This window comes from Talpa europaea (assembly GCF_964194135.1).
Source record: "Talpa europaea genome assembly, chromosome: 5".
Classification (NCBI taxonomy): domain Eukaryota; kingdom Metazoa; phylum Chordata; class Mammalia; order Eulipotyphla; family Talpidae; genus Talpa; species Talpa europaea.
In genome coordinates, this window is record NC_140071.1 from 87,682,569 (window position 1) to 87,707,180 (window position 24,612).

The 24,612-nt window shown below is 38.5% G+C and overlaps 1 protein-coding gene across 2 annotated transcripts in view; it reads left to right on the forward strand.

Annotated features, from left to right (window-relative positions):
* Nucleotides 1-16,414: 16,414 nt before the first annotated feature.
* SNCA (synuclein alpha) overlaps nt 16,415-24,612 on the forward strand; it is a gene marked incomplete at both ends in the record, with an annotated part of 138,021 nt that continues 129,823 nt past the window's right edge. For both annotated transcript variants that reach the window (XM_084233822.1, XM_084233823.1), the window contains one exon: nt 16,415-16,535. In XM_084233822.1, coding sequence (XP_084089948.1) covers nt 16,415-16,535 — 121 coding nt within the window. The remainder of the gene's footprint in view (nt 16,536-24,612) is intronic.

Genomic DNA, 24,612 nt, shown 5'->3' on the forward strand with positions numbered 1-24,612 from the left:
TCCTGCCATTAGATTAAATGCATACCTGATGGCGGACACCTGAGTAGGGTGTGGGCGTGCCTAGATGGGATACACCTTATAAGAGGGGGCTTAGAAGAGTGGCGTCACGGGATGCCAGCAGAGCGAAAGAGAACAAAAGAAAGATAGCAGAGAGAATAAGAGCAGCACCAGCAGAGAAGCAGAGCCATGAGAGAACACCAGAGAGCCCAGAAAGAATGAAGACTTGCTGGGGGCCAGGAGGCCTGCCAGCCTCCAGTGCCCTCCCACCCCATACCCTTGCCTGCTGTGTACCTGATAAACCCAATAAAAGCCTGCAAAAGCTACCCAGGGCTCCGGGGACTCACCTGTCTTCTCGAATCATAGAGATCCTGCCCTGTCGCTTTCCTGCCACTACACTACGCAATAACATAGCTCATCATTTACTAGTGATGTCACTTGTCACATAAAGTGTCTGAGATAAATTCATAATAAGAAATTTAAATTGGACAATAGCCTTGAGAAAAATTTATAATGAAAAATGCAGGAACATTCTTACAATTATAATTTTCCGCTTTGTAACAGCATAAAACACATTTGTTTGGAAATACATTATTTTCTAAGATAATTTTCTAAAAGTGGAATTGCACATTCAAAAGTTATGGGCATGTTGAATAACATTGTTATTCATATTTTTACATCTTTAGAAAAGCATTTTGGATAGGACAATAAATAGTTGGTCTCATGTTGCTGAACATGCTGATATTTTATTTCCCCCCCTTTCTTTGTCTTTTTTTTTTTTTATATTTATTTATTTATTTATACAATGTAAGGGCCAGGAATGGGCCACTGAGCAGGTTTTCTGATCCAGCAGACCGGGCAATGGAGGAGTCAGAATCCTCAGTAGCTTTGCAGGTTTTTATTGGGGTTTACCCGGTACACAGCAGGCAGGAGTGCTATTTGCGCGACAACAAAAGATAAAAGAGGATTATATTAATTGAATGTCTGTTTTTTTTCAGGATCCCTGGTACCTAAACCTGGTTTATTTTATTTGGTGAACCTGGCTCTTGTTTGTTACCCACCCATTGCTGAAAATTAATCAACTGGGATGAATTTCCCCATGTATTTGTGGTGGTGGAGATAAACATGAGACCAGATAAAACACCTGTGGGTAATGATCCTTAAACCCTATTGTGTAAAAAAGGACTCTTAATGAAATATATTATTAGCACTTTCAAAATTTGTGTGGAATTAATTGGAAATAGCCAACCTTTCATAAAAAGTAATAATTTCTGTCTGTTCTGACATGGAAATCCACTCTGATTGTTATCATATCTTGAAAGTATTATTGTAACTATTTAAATATTCCCAACAGATTAAGACTATAATCTGAGATGATTATAGAGATTGAATTCTATTTCAGAGGAACAAGCAACAGCAAGTGTTGGCGAGGAAGTGGTGGAGGAGGAACTCTCCTACATTGCTAGTGGGAGTGCAGACTGGTCCAACCACTATAGAAGGCTGTCTGGAGGTTCCTCAGTCTACTAAAAATGGAGCTGCCATATGACCTCGCAATTCCACTATGAGGATCTACCCAAAGGACAGAGATATACTAAGCCAATAAACACAGATTTCTTTTGCATTTGAAATATTTGAAAAATTCATTGCATTACAATTCTTTCTTTATTGTACAGAATATTATGTAGGAACAGGAGATTTTTATACTGAAGCATATCTACTTCTGTACTTTAAAATTTGATAATATACTTTTGAATCAATGTTTTTGTGTCCTTTAGGTAAATCCCTAATAGTGGAACTGCTGAGTTGTATGGCAGCTCCATTTTTAGTAGACTGAGGAACCTCCAGAAGCCTTCTATAGTGGTTGGACCAGCCTGCACTCCCACCAGCAATGTAGGAGAGTTCCTCCTCCACCACCTCTTTGCCAACACTTGCTGTTGCTTTTTCCTCCAATATGTGCCATTCCCACTGATGTAAGGTGGTATTGGTCTTCAATTTGCATTTCCCTGATTACAAGGGAAGTTGAACATTTTTTCTTATGCCTGTTGGCTATTTGCATTTCCTCCCTTGAGAAATGTCTCTTAAGTTCTTCTGCCCATTTCCCGACTGGATTGTTTGTTTTGTTCTTGTTGAGTTGTGTGAGTTCTTTGTATATCTTCATGATCAGTCCCCCATCAGTTGACTAGAGTACAAAGATTTTTTCCCAGTCAATGGAGTGTCTCTCTGCAGCACTATTTACAATAGGTAAAACCTGGAAACAAACCAAATGCCCAAAAATAGATGACTGGATCAAGAAGATGTGGTACATGTACACAATGGATTATTACTCAGCAATCAAAAAAGATAAACTCATGCCATTCACAGCAATGTGGATGGAGCTAGAAGGAATTATGCTCAGTGAAATAAGCCAGAAGGAGAAAGAAACCATCGCATGGTTTCACTTATAGCAGGAATATAGGGGAACCAAATAAGACATCAGTGTAAAAAATAATAACAGTACAAAACACAACAAAGCAGAAACAGACAATTATAAATCAGAGTCATACTGCAGGGGAGGGGGAGGAAGATGTATCAGAGGGAGGGGAGGGAGGGAGGGAGGAGCACAGGGGACTGAGGTGATGGTGCACGGGTGCATTGGTGAAGGAAACTCTATGGGGACTACACCTGAGGGAGTGGGGGGAAGCAAATATTGTTTAAAAATGAACAATGATGTAAAAAAATAAAAAATATATGTAAATAAAAATAAATAAAAATGAATAATGTTGTAAAAATAAAAAATAAAACACATCATTAAAAAATAAAATTCAATAATATAAAAGTCCACAAATTTACTTTTTAACTATTCTGAAATATTTAGCAGTCACAACTATTACATTATCCTTCTTTGTGGTTAATCTATTTGAGTTTCTATTTATCTAAATAAAACAAACAAACAAAGCAGCTTTAAATCAATTTTTAATGAGGGCAATTAACAAAAATTTAAATGGAAATGGATTGAAAAATAATCAGTGAGACAAAAAAAACATTGTTTACCATAAAGAAGTGAATTTTAAAGGAACTCATTAACAATACTTAAGCAGAAGAAAATAAGAGATTACAGATCCAGGATCCTTGAGTCATTGCTTCCTTCAGGGACTCCAGAGATAGGCTTCTGCAGGGAGCAGCCACTCTAGAAAGGATCTAGGGACAAGAGTCATAGCTAGGAGAAGAGCCAGAAACCATGGGAAAGGGTAGGAAAGCATGAAAAACAAAATGTCAGAATGGTGCCATGTTTTCCCCCTCCAGTTCTGTGCGCACTCCCTGGATCTGGCTGAAGAGTACATGCATCTGAGTGCCAGCATAGCCTCTTTGACTGTTCAATGAAGGGCACACACACGGCCACTGACTAGTTTCCACAGTGAGATGAGCCATTCATCTGTCGCCTGCATAGTTTCTGGGCATTCAGGATTATCTCTGCCCACCCTGGGGAATCGGGGAGGCCAGTCAACCTTTCCCTCCTGTGCAACCACTGGCCTATGCCTAGAGTACATAAAAAGTGGCTACAATGAGCTCAGCCTGCCCTATGGGTTTTTTTTGTGTCTGCCTTAGGGAGTCAACCAAAGTGCAAGTTTGGGCACCTGCTTCACCACTGAGTGAGAGAATGAATGCAGCCCCCTGAGCACAGAGCAGGAAGCCTTTTCAGGGGGGGAGTCCTACACCAGGGGCCTCAAAAAGCCTGTTCATACGCACCATTCTCCCTAGGTCACCCCTGGCCCAGGTCTAGAGTGCATAGAAAGAATCCGTGAATAGCCACCATGAACTCAGTCTGCTCAGTTAGGTTTTTTGTGCCTGCCTTTTTGTGCCTGCCTTAGAGAGTTAAGAAAAATACATATGGGGCCATCCTTGTGATGCAAGGGGTTAAGACACAGCACTATGAAGCTACCCATAGCCTCTGTAGCAAGAGTTCAATCCCCATTCAGGGAGGTGTCACACAATGGTGCAGCAGACCTCTCCTGACTCACCCGTTGCTCCCCTCAGCAGTGTATTTCAGTCAATCTGCCTGTTCTGTTCCCCACTCTGTCTCTGGTGAACCCTCTAACCACCTGTACCTCTGGCCTGTACCCCAGCTCTTGTATGCATTAATAAATAAATCTTAAAAAAGAAAAGCACAAACCTGTAACTGGCAGGATTTCTGGTACCTGCTTCCCAGTGCAGTGGGAGATTACAGGTCCTCCAGGCATATCACTTATAGGCCCATCTGCAGGGGATGACTGGACAGGTTTCGGAAGACCAAGTAATTCATCATCCCCTCTCCATTGTGTGAACTCTGGATCTGCCCCAAGTGTGTAGTCTGAATGAGTAAACACAGCCTGTGAATAATGGCCTGTGTGGGGGGGAGTCAGCTGGTGGCCTGTGTGGGGAGTCAGTACTGTAAACCAAGGTTATCTCAATAAAAAAGTAAATAAGGAAAAAATGCAAAGAAAATGAATCATGATTAGTTCTTTAAACATAACAAAGGAAACTTTAGCCCTGGAGGTTTAGCGCTAAATAACATTGCTATGCTAAGTAACTAAGATGTAAAACAACATGAAGCAAAAGGCCATTTGTTGTCATTGCTGCTACTAAGATGTTATTCATATTGAAAGACTCAGTGTTGTGTCAGGATGGGCACAGAGCAGGTTTTCTTTTTTTTTTTTTAGTATTTTATTTTATATATATATATTTTATATATATATATATAATTCTTACATCATTTTTCATTTTTGCACAATGTATGCATTTTCATTTTGGTTATATTCCCCATACAATTGCATCCCCCCCTTATTTTGACCCTAATCCTTCTTCTTCCCCCACCCCGCCGCAGTGCGTCTCTGGCCTATAGTTGCTTGTTGATTTTGATTTTTACTTTGCATTAATTGGTCTTTTTCCTGGTCCCTTATTTAGTTTTTCTAAATTCCTGCTATGAGTGAGCCCATCTGGTATTTTTCTTTTTCTTTCTGATTTATTTTGCTGAGCATGATCCCTTCTAGCTCCATCCATGTTGCTGCAAACTGCATGTGTTTATCTTTTTTGATTGCTGAGTAATATTCCATTGCATATATGTACCACATTTTCTTGATCCAGTCATGGATTTTTGGGCATTTAGGTTGTTTCCATAGCTTAGCTATTGTAAATAGTGCTGCAATTTACAGATTCAATGCTATTACAATAAAAATTTCAATGACATTCTTCAATGAAATAGAACAATTATTGATGAAATTCATATGGAATCACCAAAAACCCCAAATAGCCAAAGCTCTCCTGAAAAAAAAAAAGGGAAAGGAGGTATCACACTCCCAGACTTCAAACTACTACAAAGCCGTAATCATCAAAACTGCATGGTATTGGAACAAGAACAGACACACAGACCAATGGAACCAAATAGAAAACCTAGAAATAAACCCACAGATTTATGGTCAACTAATCTTTGACAAAGGAGCAAAGATTATGCACTGGAACAAAGAAAGTGTGTTCAACAAATGGTTCTGGGAAAACTGGGAAAGTTTTGACTTGACTACTACCTCACATCATGCACAAAAACCAACTCATAATGGATTAAAGAACTAGACAGACATAAGACCTGAAACCATAAAATATATAGAAGGAAATATAAGCAAAACACTACTGAGCAGGTTTTCTATGATCTGAGCAGACCAGACCAAGTAAAGGAGGAGTCCTGGAGCCCTCAGTGGCTGTCTCAGGCTTTTATCTGAGTTTTACATGCATTGCAGCAACCAGGTATTAGGTAGGCAGGGACACTGGCCTACAGGCCCCCAGCAAGTCTTCACTCTGGGCTTTTCTGGCTCTCTTTCTCCCCTCTCTTCTGCCTCTCTCCTGCTTCTGCTTCTCTTGGTGACTATCTCAATATTCCTCCCATGGCCCACAGAAGTAAACAAGACAGCTTACAACAATGTAACAACTGCAGGTGCCTCATTAGGCAGGGCAATCCCAATCGTGGGAGGGCTGAAAAGCCTGAAACCATTTACCCTACACTCAGTATCAATAATAGAAAGAAATGTCTTCAGTACTGAACTCTGGTCTCTGACACAACTGGATTTTTGCAACTAAAATAACATGGGAGAGAAATAACAGAGCAAGACTCTACCATGGGACTGTTAAAGAACAAATTATAAATGTGAGAAATCGAAGCTCATAGGCATAGGATTTTGTGATTTACAATCATGATGATTGATATATACTTCTGATATCTGTCACTATGGTTTTCAATATTGGCAGTCCAATTTCATCAGTTGAGTGAGTTCAAGAAACACTTTTTCTTCTTATCTTTCTTGTATAGTCTATATCAAATGAACTTTTTTTTAAAGATTTATTTGTTTATTTATTTATACAAGCACTGGGTCCAGTCAGAAGCGCGGGAGGGTGAGAGAATTCACCAGAGCCAGAGCAGGGAGCAGAGCAGGCAGAAGGACCGAAGTACACTGCTGAGGGGAGCAGCGGGTGGCAGGAGAGGTCTGAGCACCATGTGGGACCCTCCTCCGGTGGCCGGGGAGCTTCCGGGGATCAAAGCAGCGCCGCAGAGGCTGTGGGCAGCTTTGCAACCCAGCGCTCAACTGCTGCGCCACCTGGGGAGGCCCTCTAATGCACTTTTATTGAGCATCTAGGATCCACAGGTGAGACTTATGTTAACTCTAGAATTAATGGATGCTCAAGTCATCATCATGTGGCTGCTAAATAATATTGCCCATGAGAGTGTTTTATTATTCTGACCAGCTGTGGGCTCTGGGTCTTTTGGAACAGTGATGGTACTTCTCATGTGCTATATATTTCTTTTTTTTTTAAGATTTATTTATTTATGTATATAAGAACTGGGGTACAGACTAGAGGTGTGGGGGTTAGATGACTCACAAGAGACAGAGTGGGGAACAGAACAGGCAGATTGATGGAAATACACTGCTGAGGTGAGCACCGGGTGAGACAGGAGAGGTCTGCTGCACCATGTGGGTAGCTCCTTGGCCAGGGATCAAACTAGTGCCACAGTGGCTGTGGATAGCTTCAGTGGCTGTGGATAGCTTCATGGGTTGTGTCTTAGCCACATGCTCCACGAGGAAGGCTCTCATGTGCTATATATTTCTTTCTTTCTTTTCTTTTCTTTTTTTTTTTTTTTTTTTTGTGGGACCCTCGACAGTGGCCAGGAACGATCAGGCGCAGCAGAGGCTGCAGGCAGCCTCGCAGCCGAGCGCTCAACCATTGCGCCACCAGGGGAGGCCCATGTGGTATATATTTCTATGGTCAACAAATTTGGACCTTTCTTAGTACATCTTAAGTAAAGTTTGCCTTATTTTGAGAAGACAGAGGAAACATCATCCTTGAAAAAATGTTTCTAACTATTAAAAAAAGTAAGTTTAAATGAGGAATTATAAGAGACTATATTAACAAAGTCTTGCCTACTATTAAAAGATTAAAGAAGAGGAACTGAACTAAGCGATCTTTATAAAAATTAAAAGTAAAAATGAAATAAAAATGGACGATTAAATGCATGGCAGAGTAACACTCGAAAGTCAAAATGACATCATAAATTTGTATAGATTGACATGGATTTTTTTTAATATTAGAGTATTTATCAAGTAACCATTAAGATGTATTTTTTCTGTGAATAATTTCCTTTTCTTAATCTTTTAATATTATAAATCAATAGCCATATGTGGTGTTGTAAACTTTCAAAATATTAACTATGTGATTTAGATACAGTGTTAAAGAAAAATCTTTAAATTCTCTCGTTATCAACAGAGGAAAATATACTTGGTGCCTGGATGATTTTAATGTTACAAGAAATAGGGGCCTCCTTGGTGGTTCAGGGGTTAAGCGTCAGCACTGTGAAGCAGTCTGCAGCTACTGCAGTATGATTTCGATCCCCTGCCAGGGAGGTGACCCACGTGGCACAGCAGACCTCTCCTGTCTCACCCATGTTCCCCTCAGCAGTGTATTTCAGTCAATCTGCCTGTTTTCTCTCCACTGTGTCTCTGGTGACTCCTCTCACTCCTCCCCCCCATCCCTGCACCTCTGACCCACACCCCAGTTCTTGTATGCATAAATAAATCTTTAAAAAACTTACAAGAAATATGCTCATTTTATTAATTTACTGTAATTTTTCTGTTTACAAAGGCATTATAACTTTAGTTCAAACTACTACTCAAAACATGCAATTTTCTTGAAATGCTTTTTTATTTTTAAAGATTTACTCATTTTTATACAAGAACCTGGCACATGCCAGGTGCGCGGGAGGGTGAGAGAATTCACGGGAGACAGAGCAGGAACAGAACAGGCATACTGAAGAAATACACTGCTGAGGGGAGCAGCGGGCGAGACAGGAGATGTCTGCTTCGCCATGTGGGATTCTTGCCCGCCTGCCTGCGCTACAGAGGCTGTGGACATCTTCACGGTGAGGCGCTCAATCGCCTGTGCCACCAGGGAGGCCCCAAAATGCTTTTTTATTCCATTTGTATTCTCCCTTTATGAACACAAATGTGAAAAGTACAAATAGATCTGTCACTGTCTCATCGGCTTGTCCATTCTTTACTGAACTGGAACATTAGAGACTGAGTTGACCTCTGAATTGGGGAAAGTCATTCTGAAGCATTCCACAGCCACTAAATGAGGCTGGGAAACTTGGATACCATTTGGTGTATCAGCAATTTTTCCCACTTGGCTAATCAACATAATTAATACGGACCTCTGCCAATGATTCTTTCAAGAAAACAGGTTCCAGGAATTCAAATATATCAATAAAGTTAGCAATTGTTAATTCCATTTTTAAATTTCTTCAGAATGCAAATGTAAATTGACAGTATTGCTATTGTATTTCACACATTAGGGAGAGCAAAGAAATATTTGATAGATTTTTAATTAATGACTCCCATCAATGCTCCTTAACTGCCCTACTCTATTCTATATCCAAAATTGTATTTGCCACAGTAAGCCAGAGTTAATTATGGGGAGCATCAGATCCTGAGCTATGTTGCAGATGGGATGGGAAGTTTGGGAGGACGGGAAATAAATTTGAAAACAACTACAATGAAAAAGTGTTCTCTAGATTACCCTGATAATGGCTAAGTTTAATAAAAAATCCCACTGTGCTTGGTTCTTTGTTAAAAACCTTGTTATTTGTACCTTAAAAACAATCACACATGACAACCAAACATCATCCTCAATTTGTAGATAAGAAACACAGATATTGAAGCAATTTGATACTAGTTCTGAGTCACCACTATCAAATACTATAGCCTTGATATGTCTCTGTTTAAATCATTCTCAGATCTCTACTCAGAAGTCTACCATGCCCACCAGGGTCAAGTGCATTTCTTTTGCTCACAAATATGTGTTTTTCTTTCTAATGCAAAGTCACTTGAAATTTTTAGATCCTAAGCATTGAAATATTTACTCTAACAACTTTAAAGTCTAATGTTAGAATCTTGCCTATATTCATATTCTTAGTACCACAAAACTACAGAGATATTTAAGTGATATCCAATTATATTTTACATATTTCATGTCACTTTCTTGTCATCATAATTTTAATCATTCCACATTCTACAGTATTAAAAATATAATCAATTTTATTTTGTTGGAAGAAATGTGCATTATTTTTTGCTTGTATGGCACTGTAGAAAGAACATTAAGTTGTTCATGAGGTCAAATAAGAGGATCTTCTTTGGACACCATAATGCCTTTTCAATTGTCTTCATATGTCTTTGGAGTAAATTTCTTGTCCTGTGTCAAGTGCAACCCCTTTCCAAAATCAGACACAAATGTCATACAAATTGTATGCATTAGACTTGTCCTTCTGTACCTACTATGGAATTAGAAGAGAAACCTACTAAGATTTTACCTATGGCTGTCATGCACTTGCTGATGAAAGTATAGATGCAGAAAAAGAAACAAGTGACCCAAGAATCAATAAGCCTTTCCCACTGCTCCAGTTTTACAGCATATATGGAATATTATTCACAGAGTAAAATTGTTTTCCTAACTTCAAACTATTCAATCAATTCTTACTCTCCTTAATACTTGATTATGGGCATCTTCCTTATTTTTCCTATCATTCCACTCTATAGCATAAGCTTATCCATGGCCCAACTAAAATAACAAAATTGTTTTATGGGAAAGACAAAGAATATAAGTTAACCATCCATTACATAGAATGTTAACTTATAGTTGTTACTATATATTTCTCAGATAAAACAATCCTATTATATAGTAGAAATTATTCAGATTTCATTTATCAATAAGAAAGCAACATGTATGTAGTAATTAATACAAGTTGCACATCAGTAATGCTTCCATTATTCTTCTATAATACATGTGTGCTACAGGCCCTTTTATTAGTTTAAATTTTAAAGTTATATTCAGAGAATTAAAAAGTTTACTTAAGGCTATGCTGTCAATGAAAGGAAAAAATCATTATTAACTTATAATTCTCTGCTTTGTTCTAGAGCAGTTTCTACCCTTAAGAATACAGAGCTAATAGACAACAGGAAAAGTATAAGAAATGTTACTATTGACAATACCACTAATCGAAAAAAAATTGAATATTTACTGTGTTCAAGACACTTTGAGGGGTATAAAAGAGGAGTAAAATATAAGAGTTACAATTTGAAAGGACAAAAATATTGTACAATTTTTCTTTCCTTTTTTGTGGTTGGTGAGAATTCTCTCCTCTTACTGAGAATTAACATTATATAAAAAGCAAAATGTCAAAATTGAATGTTCTGTTTTATAACATAAATGTCCCCCAATTTCTATTGTTGCATTCAAATTCAATGGCTAGCACAACTAAGTCTCACTTTTTCTCTTCCATCCTCCACTACACCCAATCTGAAGTTTCCAGAAAGTAACACTCAATTCACGGGAGAACTGCCTTTTAGAACAGTCCCTGATAGATTATCTCGTCTCTGCCACTTAAAAGCTAGAAAATCTTGGCCTGTTAACTGGATTTTTTTTTCCCTCACTCAGTTTCCCTGGCTACAAAGGGTACATAATAAAACTTAAAATATGTTATGATTAAATGGTGCAGTATATAAATCACAAAACATAATGTAGCACATAAAAGTGTGGAATCATGCTCTGCCCTAAGAAGCAGCAAAAGTAACAACCTCTCCAAAATAATCCTCTCATTATTTTGCAGTTGGGTCAAAAATATCTGTTACTTTATTCACCCCTGTGATATACGTAGGAGATTAAACTATTATACATATATATATATCACATGTTAATCTATATATGAAATACTATATCTAATACATATAATAGTATATCAGGGTATCTATCTATGTGATTGGTCATAGTGGGGCATTAATTATTGACAGTAATAAAAATAAACAATTAAAAGTAATTAAAAGAAACAAAGTACTATTACATGAAACAACATGAGTGAACTCCAGAAATATGGTGATTGAAAGAAGCCAGATAAATACATAAAAAAGCTCATAACATATGATTCCATTTTTATGAAAATCTAGAATAACTAAGATGGCACAAGAGAACTTTCTGGGGTAATGAAATGTTCTCTCTTCAAAATGATATGGATAACACTAATGCTTGCATTGTTTAAAATTGATTTAAAGGAAAATATAAGATCTTAGCATTTCGTTGTATGTAAATTATATTTCAATTTATAATAGAGTATCTAAATGTTACTATGAGTTTTTAACATAAATAAAACAATCAGATATTGGCTTCAGCAATGTCTTTGGAGGCTGTGCTCCTATGGTCAAGGGAAACAAAAGCAAGAATAAACATCAAACCAAAAAGTTTCTTCACAGAAAAAGAACTATCATTAAAATGAAAAGATACACTTCCAAATGGGAGAAAATATCTGCTCATCATAATCCTACAAGTGGCTACTATACAAGATTTACAAAGAACTCAGACAACTCAACAGAAGAAAACCCAGTCAAAATATGGGCTGAAAAGCTAAATAGTCACGTCTTCAAAGAAGATATAAGATGATGGCCAACAAGCACATGAAAAAATGCTTATTATCACATATCATCAGGGAATATAAATTAAAACCACAATGAGATACAACCTCACACTCTCATAATGGCCCCTATCAAAAAGATCAGAAACTACAAGTGTTGGTGAGGATTACAGAAAAAAGAACCTTCATACAAGTCATTCCCTATGGAAAATTAAAAGGATGCTTCCCAAAATAGTACAACCAGCAATTTCACTCCTAGATATATCTAAATAATTAAAAATCCCACATTTGAAGGGCTGTATGCACTCCTATGTTCATTACAGAACTACTTAAAATAACCAAATCATAGAAACAATTTGCCCAAGGACAGATGTGTGGATTAACATATGGCATATATACACAGTGGACAACTATGCAGCTATAAAAACAATGAGCTCTTGTCGATGCCAGACAATGTGAATGGAACTGGAGAGTATGCTAAGTGAAATAAGTCAGAAGAAGAAGGACAAATACTGAATGGTGTCACTTATATGTGGAATATGGAGAAAAACATGGAATATGGAGAAAAAAAACAACAACAAAAGTTCAAATAAAATCAAAACAGTACAAAAGCCTAGATATATGACTATAGAATGGAGACAACCAGAAAGGGAGGTGGAAGGTGGAGAACAAAAGTGTGGAGGGGATTGATGGACTATTAATGGAGGATTGTAAGCTCCTCTGTTGTGTGTATAGTGTGTGATGTATGTGGTGTGTGATGTATGTATTGTGATAATCTGAAGGGGTGTGAACCTTTCATTCACGTTTAAAACCAATGTTATCTCAAAAAATATAATTCAAAAAATAAAGACCATTAATGACATCCTCTTCTCAAACAGCATAGTGGGTTTTAAAACAGTTCTTATGTGTAGTTTGTAGATACATATTGAAATATGTACAGATAAAAGAATATATAATTCTTGGAATTTAATAAAAATATAGTAGTGATAAAAATGGGGAGTGGACAGGCATATAGATGAAATATAATTAATTTTTCATTGAAAAATGGTGAAGGGCCTCCCTGGTGGTACAGGGGTTTAAGCACTGCACTATGAAGCAATCCGCAGCCTCTGCAGCGTGAGTTCCATGCTGGGCGGGCCAGGGAGATACCCACATGGCGCAGCAGACCTCTCCTGTCTCCCCGCTGCTCCCCTCAGCAGTGTATTTCCATCAGTCTGCCTGTTCTGTTTCCCACTCTGTCTCTGGTGGATCCTCTCACCCCCTGCATCTCTGGCCTATACCCCAGCTCTTAGATGCATAAATAAATAAATATTAAAAAAAAAGAAAATGGTGAAATCTTTTTTCTCATGACGTTTGTATACATTTGAATATTTTCTGTAATGAAAATATGAAAATAAGAGGGCTTTTTTTCCCAATAGAAAACTAGACATAATTGGTTTAAGGTCTCAAAGCCAGACAGCAAACCAGTTCCCAAGTTTAGTCTTTTCTGATTCCAAGTAAATAAAATAAAGGCTGTTGGAAGTCTGCTTTTAAGAAGAGCAGACCTGAAGTGTAAAGGTTTGTTTAAACACACACACACACACACACTTGCTGCTTGTTTATAATGGTTGCTTTTTGTTAAATTGAATTTTATTTAAGTTTCAGAACCAAAAGTGAGGGTGGGAGATCACTAAAAACATTTTTTTTCCTTACAAAAAGTGGAAACAAAGCAAAGCTAAAAAGCATACAGCAAAGACTTGTTTTTTTCCCCCTCCAGAGCTATAACCATCCTCCTAACCCAGGCAAAGAAAGCAAAGGCATTCTGTTAGAGGGAGGAGCTTGTTTCTCCATTTCAGTGTGATCCTGGAACAGCTGTTTTCCCTCCAGCTCTGAAAGAAGTGAAAATGTTAAGTAATGCAAAAATTGTCTTGAAGGCTGTGATCCTGCCTATCCGTGTGTCTGTGAAAGCCATGGGGTGGGGTGTCAGCTCAGAGGGTAACGTAAATCAGAAGTCAGAAAGGTGAGTGGTGTTTAGAATGTACCTATCAGAGTTGCTAAAGAACAAATTGGATATGATGGTTCAGGAGCACAAAGTACATTGGAATTGGCTCTTCCACCCAGGCTATTGAGTCTAAAAAGTAAATTCCATTTCGTGATCAAAAAAAGCCTTATTACAGCTGGTTTAGACGGCTGGGGAATATTTATTTCTTGCTTGCAGATCTGAAAACTGGCGTCTGGCAGCCGCTGATTGGTGGAAAAGAAAATGGTGACAGTGGGGTGGGAAGAGGATTTGACCAGCCTCCTTAACCTGTAACTCTTATTTACTGGTCTCCTCTCCTCGCGCGGAACCTTTTAGGCTCATCCAAGGTTAGGAGCAAAGGAAAATCTGGTTGCTGTTTGAACAAAAGCTCCCTCAACATTGTGTCCTACGACCATAAATCAAATTTCAGTGATCCGCGGAAAACGTGCTCTCAGCGTCCCCGGGAGCCCCCTTCTGAGCCACCGCTCTCTTTCAGCGGCTCCTAAAGAGATCGGCTCTATCTTGGGCGGCCGATTCCCTTGGATCCCCAGTCTCTAGGTTGGCCTTGACATGGGGGGCCCTAGGAAAAACCAGAGGGTACGGCAGAGACTGCGAGGCTGGGGGATGGGAAAGAGGAAGAGACATCAATCGGCCCCGTCCTAACCACTCCCGATGGCCACAACAGCCCCTTCGCCCAGAATTTGAGGGCGAAGTGCAGAACACCTCCACCTCCCCGCCTCCGGGACCAGGCTGGGGGCAGGAAATAGCGGGTACCGCCTCCCCCTCCCCCAAGCGCATCCAAGAAGAGGAGTGAAGTGCACGCGGCGGGGAGAGCCGCGCGCGCCAGGAGAGGGGCGGGGAGAGGCGCTGACAAATCAGCTGCGGGGGTGGCCCGGGGGGAGCAGGCGGGGAAGAACAGGAGGAGGAAGACCACGGCGGCGAGAAGGGCACCGGGCGAGGGGCGAACGACCAGGTGCGGCGGCGCGGGTTAAGGTGTGTGCGGGCTCTACCCCCCGGGGCTGTCGCGCCTTTGGCATCCTTTGCCGTCTCTCCCTTCTCTTCCGAAGCTCTGTCTCTTTTTCTCGCATCTTCTTGTGAGGGGGACGGGGAGCGGCAATTCTACCACAGGTTCGTGGGTTTGCCTCCCACGCCCCCAGCTTCCCTTCGCCGCGCTGTGCTGACGGCAGCCCCCCTCGGGGTACTATCCTCTCCCGGTGTCGCCTCCGCCCTTCCTGTGCGCTCCTGCCATTCCTCTTACCATTTGGAATATTTGGGAATTGTTTCCAAAAAAAAAAAAAAAAAAAAAATCTAAAGGGGGAGAAGGGATCGGAGTTCTGGAGACACAGGGGAACTCGGTAAGTACCTGCGGATCCCAATGTGCGGCTTTGGAAATCCTGGAGAAAACCTGGTCGGAGAGGGGTCGTGGACACCTGGGAGGGGGTGACGCTGCAGGGAGGACCCGGTGTCCAGTCTCTCGGAGGTGGTTACTTACTCCCGCGGAGAGCTTGAGTTAAGTAAGTTGTCCTTGCTTTTCCCTGCTTCCGACAATGCCCTCTTCTCTTCCCTAAGGCCAAGCGGCCAGATTGCTTCTCGGATACGCTTCTCCTTTGGGAAACGCGAGGGTGCTCCGTGGAGCGTGAACATCCAACTTTTATTACTCTCTCACCTTAAATTTCCCCCAGTCGGCCCCCTCGGTTTTCTCTGCAAAGTAAGCAGACTGCGTTTGGCAAGTAATTAAGTGGAAGTGCGGAGAGGGCAAGTCAACAGGTGGGAAGGGGTTAACAGGTGCGGCGCGTGAGCCCGGAGCGCGTCTGCTCCCCGGGAGAACGCCCCCTTGGGGCGATCGCGAGTCTGCAGACAGCACGCGGAGGGTGGGAACCCGGGCCTGCAGGGGCAGATAGCTCAAGGCTGAGGTAGACAGGGAGGTGCGAGTGAGGGCGGGCTTGCCTACAGCAAGCCTTGCAGTTCAGTCACGCCCGGAGAGAGCAGCTCTCTCTCCTTCTCTCTCATAGAGCAACCTGTTAGCTCTCCTCTGGGATTCCTATGCAAGAGTGCCCCTGACCCCAGGCCTCCAGCTCCTTTCTTTTCTTGTGATCTTTCTTCTAAAGTAAGCTGTCACCATTTGGACCCTGGGAAGTTAAAAGAGGAGGTCCATCTTTCATGTAACTCCACTTCTTAATGTGATAAGAACAGCTCAGCTAATTCATCCGAATCCATGTGTAGGAGGCTGGGCTTTACTGGTCAGGGTGATGGAGAATGCTAAGTTTTTAATGCAAAAGCTGAGCAAAAGTCTGCTTTGTTCAGTGGTTGCAATGAGGGTATACTTAAAAGAACCTCACGCTTTGGGGGGGTTCTACTGATCTTTCTCTGGTTTTAACTTAGGTGTTACTAATTTTGTTTTACCTCTGAGTTCTCATTCGAAGTATTTTGTGTTCTCCAGTGTGCTGTAAAGGAGTTCATTAGCCATGGATGTATTCATGAAAGGACTTTCCAAGGCTAAGGAGGGAGTCGTGGCTGCTGCTGAAAAAACCAAACAGGGTGTGGCAGAAGCAGCAGGAAAGACAAAAGAGGGTGTTCTCTATGTAGGTAGGTAAATCCCCAAATGTCATTTTGATATTTATATATGACTTATTGGTTAGGATGATTGATACTCTAAATGCTGGCATTTCTCACTTGATTCAATTTTACATCATCACTTGCCATGAGGATGGACTGAGTCAGAGGCTTGTGTGTGTAGGTGAATGTGTATGTTTGAGCTAATAGTAAAAGTGGAACTAATCTTTTGCTTTTTCAGATTATTTAATTTTGCAAAAATGCTAAAGACATTTTGTTCTTTTAGAAATAAAAATTTCTGTGCATAAGTGACTATTTTGGAGAACAATTTTTAAAAGTCTCAAGGATGAACAAGGATATTTTTAAGGATCAAATCATTCATGGTCCTTTGGCTTCTTTTATTATATAGAATAACAGTTGCTAGCTTTTTTATATGCTGATTTAAAATAAGACTTGGCTATTACCCTGGAATAGAAGTAAAAAATAGGCCTTCTCTAGCTCTAAAAGGAAAAGGACAGAAAAACCTTTTGTGAAGTTATCTTATTGTGACTACTTGGTAAGCTGAGATGAGCTCTCAGGAAAGTATTTGAATACTCATACGAAAATCTCAAAGACATTTATATAGTTCATTCATCAAATGGTCCACATAATAAGACTATTGATAGTTTTCACTTCTGCTTGTTCCTAAATTCCCACCTTGGAGTATTCATCCTACCTCTGACTCTTTTACCTTAACTTGTGCAGTTTGTTTGGGTATTATTTTACAAACTGCCTCAAATTCCTTTTGGGGAGGAACAGGTCCATGCTCATCCACAGGGACATACAAATGCATGTACACCTACCCATCCCTGCCCACTCTGCTGCTCCCCTTTTCCTCTGCTGCTTGGAGTTCTTCCACTTTTGCTGGTGCCTCCACAAGATGGGCAGCAAAGTGAAGGATGACAAAGTAGGTGACAAAGACTATGCTTTTGTGTTGGGGGCTGGGGGAGTGAAAGAAAGCTACACTACTGTCTCTCCAACACAGATAAGCTGGGGAAGTGTATTATTTGGAATGATTTTTATGAATGCTTCTCATCAAGGTTTACATCATATATACGTGCATATTTTTCTTATTCTTCATAGACTTAAGTTACCACAGAGATCTTTCCACAGATCTTCAGCTCAATTACTCTTTATCTTTAAACACATTTGTAGAAAATCTAGAATTAGAGTGTTACAAGAGGGGGGAAAAATTATGTGTTCATTTCAAAGGTCTTTTTTGTGAATTATATCTTTTGAAATGGAAATTGGAATACTGAATCAGTGACATGCAGATATTGTCTCTTTATGTTTGTCCTCAGTTTTCCAAATTTTGCAAGTGTGTACTTGAAGTGACTCTTCAAGCAAAATCAAACTAAATGATTTCATTTTTCAGAAATTATGTTATTGCTCTAAGATTGTATAAAATGGTAATTTATTTATAGGCCACATTAAAAATGTATCTTCATTGTCTATGATGGTGTTTATCATGTAGTAATTTCTATAAGTTATTTATTGATTATGTTCTGAAGTCTAATTAAAAGTTGAACTCAAAGGAAGAACTTAAGATGAAAAGTGACCATACAAAGACATATTTGTATAGTTCAGGGGCTGTTATCTATAAGTCTCTAAGATCCCAGCAAATGTTTTCTATAAAAGGTTAGATAGTAAATGTTTTAGGCCCTATGTCTCTGTCTCCACCACTTAACTCTGTGGTAGTATGATAGTGTCATAGACAATAATTCATGTAACTGTGTTCCAGTAAAAGTTAATTCACAAAAACATGGATGAGATGATTTGACTGATAAACTGTGGCTTAGTGGGTCCTAGTAAAGTAGAAAGAATGTAGATGTGATATCCTCAGACAGATTAGAGTGTGGAGTAGATCATTTATTACCTGTAAGATTCTGGGGAGATAATTTAACACTTCTGAGCAACACTAGTTTATAAAAATATGATTTAGATAATTGCAAATACCTTGCTGTTTATGCGAGAATGCCATAATAAAGTAATACATTGGTATCAAGTACACTTTTTTAAATTGAAGATTGTTTTATGTTTTTAAATTTTTTTAAATATTTATTTATGCTATAAGAGCTGGGGCATAGGCCAGAGGTGTGCGGGGTGAGAGGATTCACCAGAGAAAGAGTGGGAAACAGAACAAGCAGACTGACTGAAATCCACTGCTGAGGGGAACAGCGTGCGAGACAGGAGAGGTCTGCTGTGCCATGTGGGTAGTTCCCTGGCCTTACCCCTTGCGCCACCGGGGAGGCCTGGAGATTTGGCTTAGAAAGACAAATCCTGGTTTCAAAATTGAGGAAGTACAGAGCTTTTAAATGTACTCCTTGCTGCAATACATGCAAACTCTTCTCCATTATCTACCCCCCCCCCCCCGCCACCAGAGTGGTACATCTGTTAAAATCAGTGAACTTACATTGTCAAGTCATATGTCCAAACTCCTTACTTTACATCCGGTCCAATCTTGCTGTTGTACGTTCTCTGAAGTTGGGCGAATCATAACACTTAAGTGTTACAGGGTACTTTCAGTGTCCCCAAAATCCTCTGTAATCCAAGTACTCATCCCCTCAGACCCTAGAAACCACTGAAACTTTTACTATTTCCATAGTTTTGTCTTCCAGAATATCATCTTTGGAATTATGTAGTAGTTAATCTCTTTAGATTGGCTCCATTCACTAAGTAATATCATTTACGGTTTCTCCAAGTCTTCACATGACTAGACAGTTCATTCTCTTTAGCATTGATGGATATTCCATCATTTGGATAAACCACTGTATGCTTATGTATTTACCTACTGAATGACACCTTACTTGCTTCTAAGTTATGGTAGTTGTAAATAAAACTAATATAAACATCTGTGTGCAGATTTTTGTGTGGACATAAGATTTCAACTCCTTTGGCTAACTAACAAGGAACATTGCTGGGTTGTATGTAAGAATATGTGTAGATTTTTATTTCATTGAAATAACATTTGTTTAACAGTCTTATGATTCAGAGCTGTCGGTTTATATCATTTCAAATATGTGTTAGCACAGCACAGCCTCGACTGTAGTCCACTGGGCTCCTCCTTGCGGTGTTCTCTCTCGTGCTCTTTCCCATCTAGCAGCCTCAATTCTAGTTATATATTTTTTTAAGATTTATTTATGCATACAAGAATTGGGGTACAGACCAAAGGGGTGAGGGGATTCACCAGAGGCAGAGTGGGGAGCAGAATAGGCAGACTGACTGAAACACACTGCTGAGGGAAGCAGCGGGCAAATCAGGAGAGGTCTGCTGCACCATGTGGGTAGCTTCCTGGCCAGTCAGGGGGATTGAACTCATACTGCAGAGGCTGTGGATAGCTTCAAAGTGCTGTGTTTAACCCCTTGCACCACCAGGGTGACCCCTACAGTTACATTTTTAGGGTTTGTTACTGGTTTTGTTTTGTCTAACCCTTTGTTTTGTTTCCATCATCATTCCAGTATTTGTCTTTCTTCTTCTGACTTGTTTCACTTAGCATTATCAGCTCCATTTCTGTTTATGTTGCTGTGCAATTGGCAAGAGTTCTTTTTTTTTTTTTTTTAATAGCTGCACAGGAGTCCATTGTGTATACATGCCATATCTTCTTAATCCACTCATCTCTCCTTGGACACTTAGGTTGTTTCTATAATTGGTATTGTAAATAGTACTTCAGTGAATATAAGTGTGTATTTATCCCTTCAAATGAGTGTTTTTTTCAGTTCCTCAGCTGGATGTGTAGGAGTGGAATTACTAGATCATATGGTAGATATATTTTTAATATTTTGAGAAACTTCCTTATTGTTTTCCATAGGACTGGATAAGTCCACATTCCACAGTGTATGAGGGTTCCTTTTCTTCCACATCCTCACCAACACATGTAATCTCTGGTCTTTGTTTTATGAACCATTCTCACAGGGTCAGTGGTATCTCTGTGATTTTGGCTTGCATTTCCCTGATGATAAGTGATAATGAACATTTTGGGCCATTTGTGTATTTGTGTATCTGCTGTGGAGAAGTGTCTATTTCACTCTTTGATCCGCTTTTTGATTGGATTACTTGTTTTTAGTTTTGAATTGAGATTTTTTTAAATTGTGGATATTAGTCACTTAAGGGGTTTGGATGTGCAGATATATTCTCCCATTTGGATGGGGGTCTTTTCATTTTAAGGATATTTACTTTTCCTGTGCAGTAGTTTTATGGTCCCAGTTTGTTTAGATAACATTTGTTTGTTCCAATTGTTTATTTTTGTTTTACCCCCCCTTGATTTGAATCCCTAAAGATATCACTGGAAACACTTTTCTGGAGTATTTTGCTTAAGTTTTCCCCAATATATGTTATGGTTTCAGAACTTAATGTCCATGTCTTTTAATCTATTTAAAATTAATTTTTGTATAATGGCCAAGGTGGTCATCTAGTTTCATCATTTTGTCTATGGTGTCCAGTTTTCCCAGCACCATTTGTTGAAGAGACTCTCCTTTCTCTATTGTATACTCTTGAGTTCTTTGTCATAGACTAACTATCCATATAAGTTTGGGTTTATTACTGGGCTCTCAATTCTATTCCATTGGTCTGTGTTTGTTTTTCTTCTAGACCTGTACTGTTTTTATCACTATAACATTTTAGTATAGCTTGAAATCTGGGGGTGCGATACTCCCTTTTTTCCTTTTGTTTGTTTTGTCAGGATTGGTTTGGCTATGTGGGTTCCATAAGAATTTCTGTAATGCATGTTCTATTTCTTTGAAGAATGGCTTTCTTTAAAGAATGGCCTTGATAGGTATGGTGTTGAATGTGTGTATTTCTTTGAATGAAAATTCTTCCAATCCACGAGCAAGATATATCTGTCCATTTGTGTCTTCTATTTCTTTTAACAGTGTCTTGTGCAATAGTTTTCATGTTCCTCTTTGGTGGTCTGCTCTTAGGCATTTAATCCTATTAGATGTGGTAATGGGATTATTTTCTTGATTTCTTTTTCTGATTTATTGTTTATATTAAGAAGCACAACTGATTTTTTGTAAATGATTTTGCAACCTACCACTTTATTTATTGTTTCTATTCATATTTTAGTTGAAAACTTTAGGGTTTTCTAAGTATACTATCATGTCATCTGCAAATAGTGACAGTTATACCTCTTTCTCAATTTGGATTCCTTTTTATATCTTTCTTTTGTCTAATTGAACTAGCTAGGACTTAACAATTCTATGTTAAATAGTGATGAAAGTGAATATCCTTATATTTTACCTGATAAAGGAGGAAAGTCTTCAGTTTTTTCACCATTGAGTATGTTATCTTTGGATTTGTCATTTGTGTCATATGTTCGGGTATTATCCATTAATTTGTCCACATTTTGTGAGTGTTTTTTAAATTACATATGGGCAATAAATCTTATCAAATGATATTTCTGTATTAATTCATATGATTATATGACTATCTTTCCTTCGGTTGATGTGGTTTAATTTATTGATATTGATGGACGTTCAGATGCTGAACTATTGTTGTGACCCTGGAATAAATCCCATTTGGTTACGATGTATGATACTTTTAGTGCTTTGTTGAATTAAGTTTGCTTTGTAAAGAACTGCTGAACTGTTTTCCAAAGGGACGGTGCCATTTTGCATTCCACAAACAATGCATGACAACTCTTATTGCCTGTCAGATTTGGTTTTTGGTCAGTCCAGTAGTGTAAAATAATATTTCATTATTATATTAATCTGCATTTCTCTGATGAGATATGATGTAGAGCATCTTTACATATGTTTCTTTTCTATCTGCATATAAGATTTAGATTCCCTGCTAAGGTATTTGACACATTTTAAATAGATTGTCTTCTTTTTGTTGGGTCTTAAGTTATTTGTATATTTTGATTAACAGTCAATTTTCAGTGATTCCTTTCAAATATAGGTGTTTTGTTTTAATGGGGTAAGTAACTAAATTTCCAAAGTTATGTCTGAGTCCATATGATTCAATATCTTGCAGACATATAATTGTTGATCTTGCCAATTCTGAGTTATTCAAGGCTTTTATTCAGTGTTTAATGATAAGTTTGCTCCCCACACCATTCTTAGACAATTTTGAAATGCTTTTGATGTTTTAATTGCTTGATTTTATTTATTTTATTAAAATAACAGTGCATTACAACATTATATAAGTTTCAGGTACACATCTGGTGATCAACATATGTGTATATTACATTAATTTCACCATTAAAAGTTCAATGATACCTTTTGCTGTATTATCCATTTTCTTTTTTTTACAAATTTACCCACCACTTCCTCCTTCCCATCTGGTAACTAGTAATTGACAAACTCAGCCTTTTTTCTTCTCTTTTTTTTTTTTTTCTGGGGATTTATTTCTTCCTTAAATCTGAAAGAGTTTTACAAGATATAGTATTTTTGGCTGGCAGAACATACACTTTGAATATACTATTCCATTCTCTTCTGTCTGGGAGCATTTCTGCTGAGAATTCTGATGAAAGTCTGATGAGAGAAAATTGTAAGGTACATGCTTTTTCCACCTAAGTGCTTCAATAGTTTGTCTTAGTATTTAACCTTTGATAATTCCACTCCTATGTATCTTGGTATATATTGCTTTGCATTTATATATATATAACCAGTTCTATTTACTTTGTTTACATGGAAATTCAGTCCTTTTTTTAGGTGTGGCAGGTTTTCAACTGTTATTTCATTGAATTCATTCTCTGTTCATTTCTCTTTGTTCTACCTCTCTGAGATATCCATAACCCTATTTTAACCTATGCTAACAAATGGATCTCATAATTTCTTCATTTTGTTTTTTTTTTTAACATCTTACAGCTGTCTTCTTCCATTTGACTCATTGTATAATACTATCTTTGTTAAATGTTTTTATTCTGACTTTCTTCTTTGACACTCTGTTTTATTATGCCTTGTTCTTTTTTTTCTTCCCTAAAAATTTATTTTTATTGATTTATGCAAACAAGAACTAGGGAGTAGGCCAAAGACAGATTGGGGAGCAGAACAGGCAGACTGGCTGAAATACACTGCTGAGGGGAGCAGCAATGTGGGCATCTCCCTGCTGGGGACAGAACTTGTGCTGCAGTGGCTGATGATGGCTTGATAGTACTGAGACTTAACCCCTTGTGACACCAGGAAGGCCCAGCTTTCTGTATCATTTTGATTTCCTTTATTGTGAAGTTATATTTGCACTTAAAACTGCATTCTACCTTGTGACCTTTTATTTTATTTCTGAGTTCATGAATTTGTTTTTCTGAGTTTCGTATCTCATTAGCTCTTCTGAGTTCCCTTATATCACTTTGACTTGACATTTTGAGTTTACTTCCACTTCTGAGTTTCTTTAGTATACCATTTTTGAAATCTCTAATAGGAAGATAAAATGTTCCCTGTCTTTTTGGTTGCAATCTGTAGCATTGTTCTTTTGATGCAGTACTCCTTCGAAGCCTCAAGTCATCATGCGTTATTTTTTTTTTTTTGGTCCATTTCGCTACTTTATATGTTGCTGGTTTTAATTTTGTTTTTAAATCTGGATTGGTAATTTAGAGAATCAATCTGCTTATCTTTTACTTTTCTAACAAGTGGTACAGACTATACTTACTTTTTAAAATAATTTTTTAATTTCTGCTGGTTTCTGTACTTCGGTTGGTAATTGCAGTCGTGGCAGCAATATTATTTAACTTACAGGTTAGTAGGTATAGGTAGATTTCAAGTGAATCTCCAATCTGTTACTATTTTCTCTAATATATTTTAATTAAATAATTGGTATGAATAATACTGAAAAATATATTAGACAGTTTATGGTAACACTGCTTTCCAATGTTGTTTTGTAAACATCCTAATAAATATTTCTACATAAGCTTAGTATTTGTTAAGATTTGGGGTGAATTCCTCTCTTGCCTCTTTGAAGCTAGCATTAGTATTACTTGACTGATATAATACTGCATTCTTTCTTGATATTTACCTGACATAATGGAAATAGTATGGACTTAAAGGTATAAAGACATTAATTTGAATGAGCGTGTTGACAAGTTATTATCTATGTAACTTTAAGCAAATCATGTAACTTTAATTTGCATTTTCTCTAA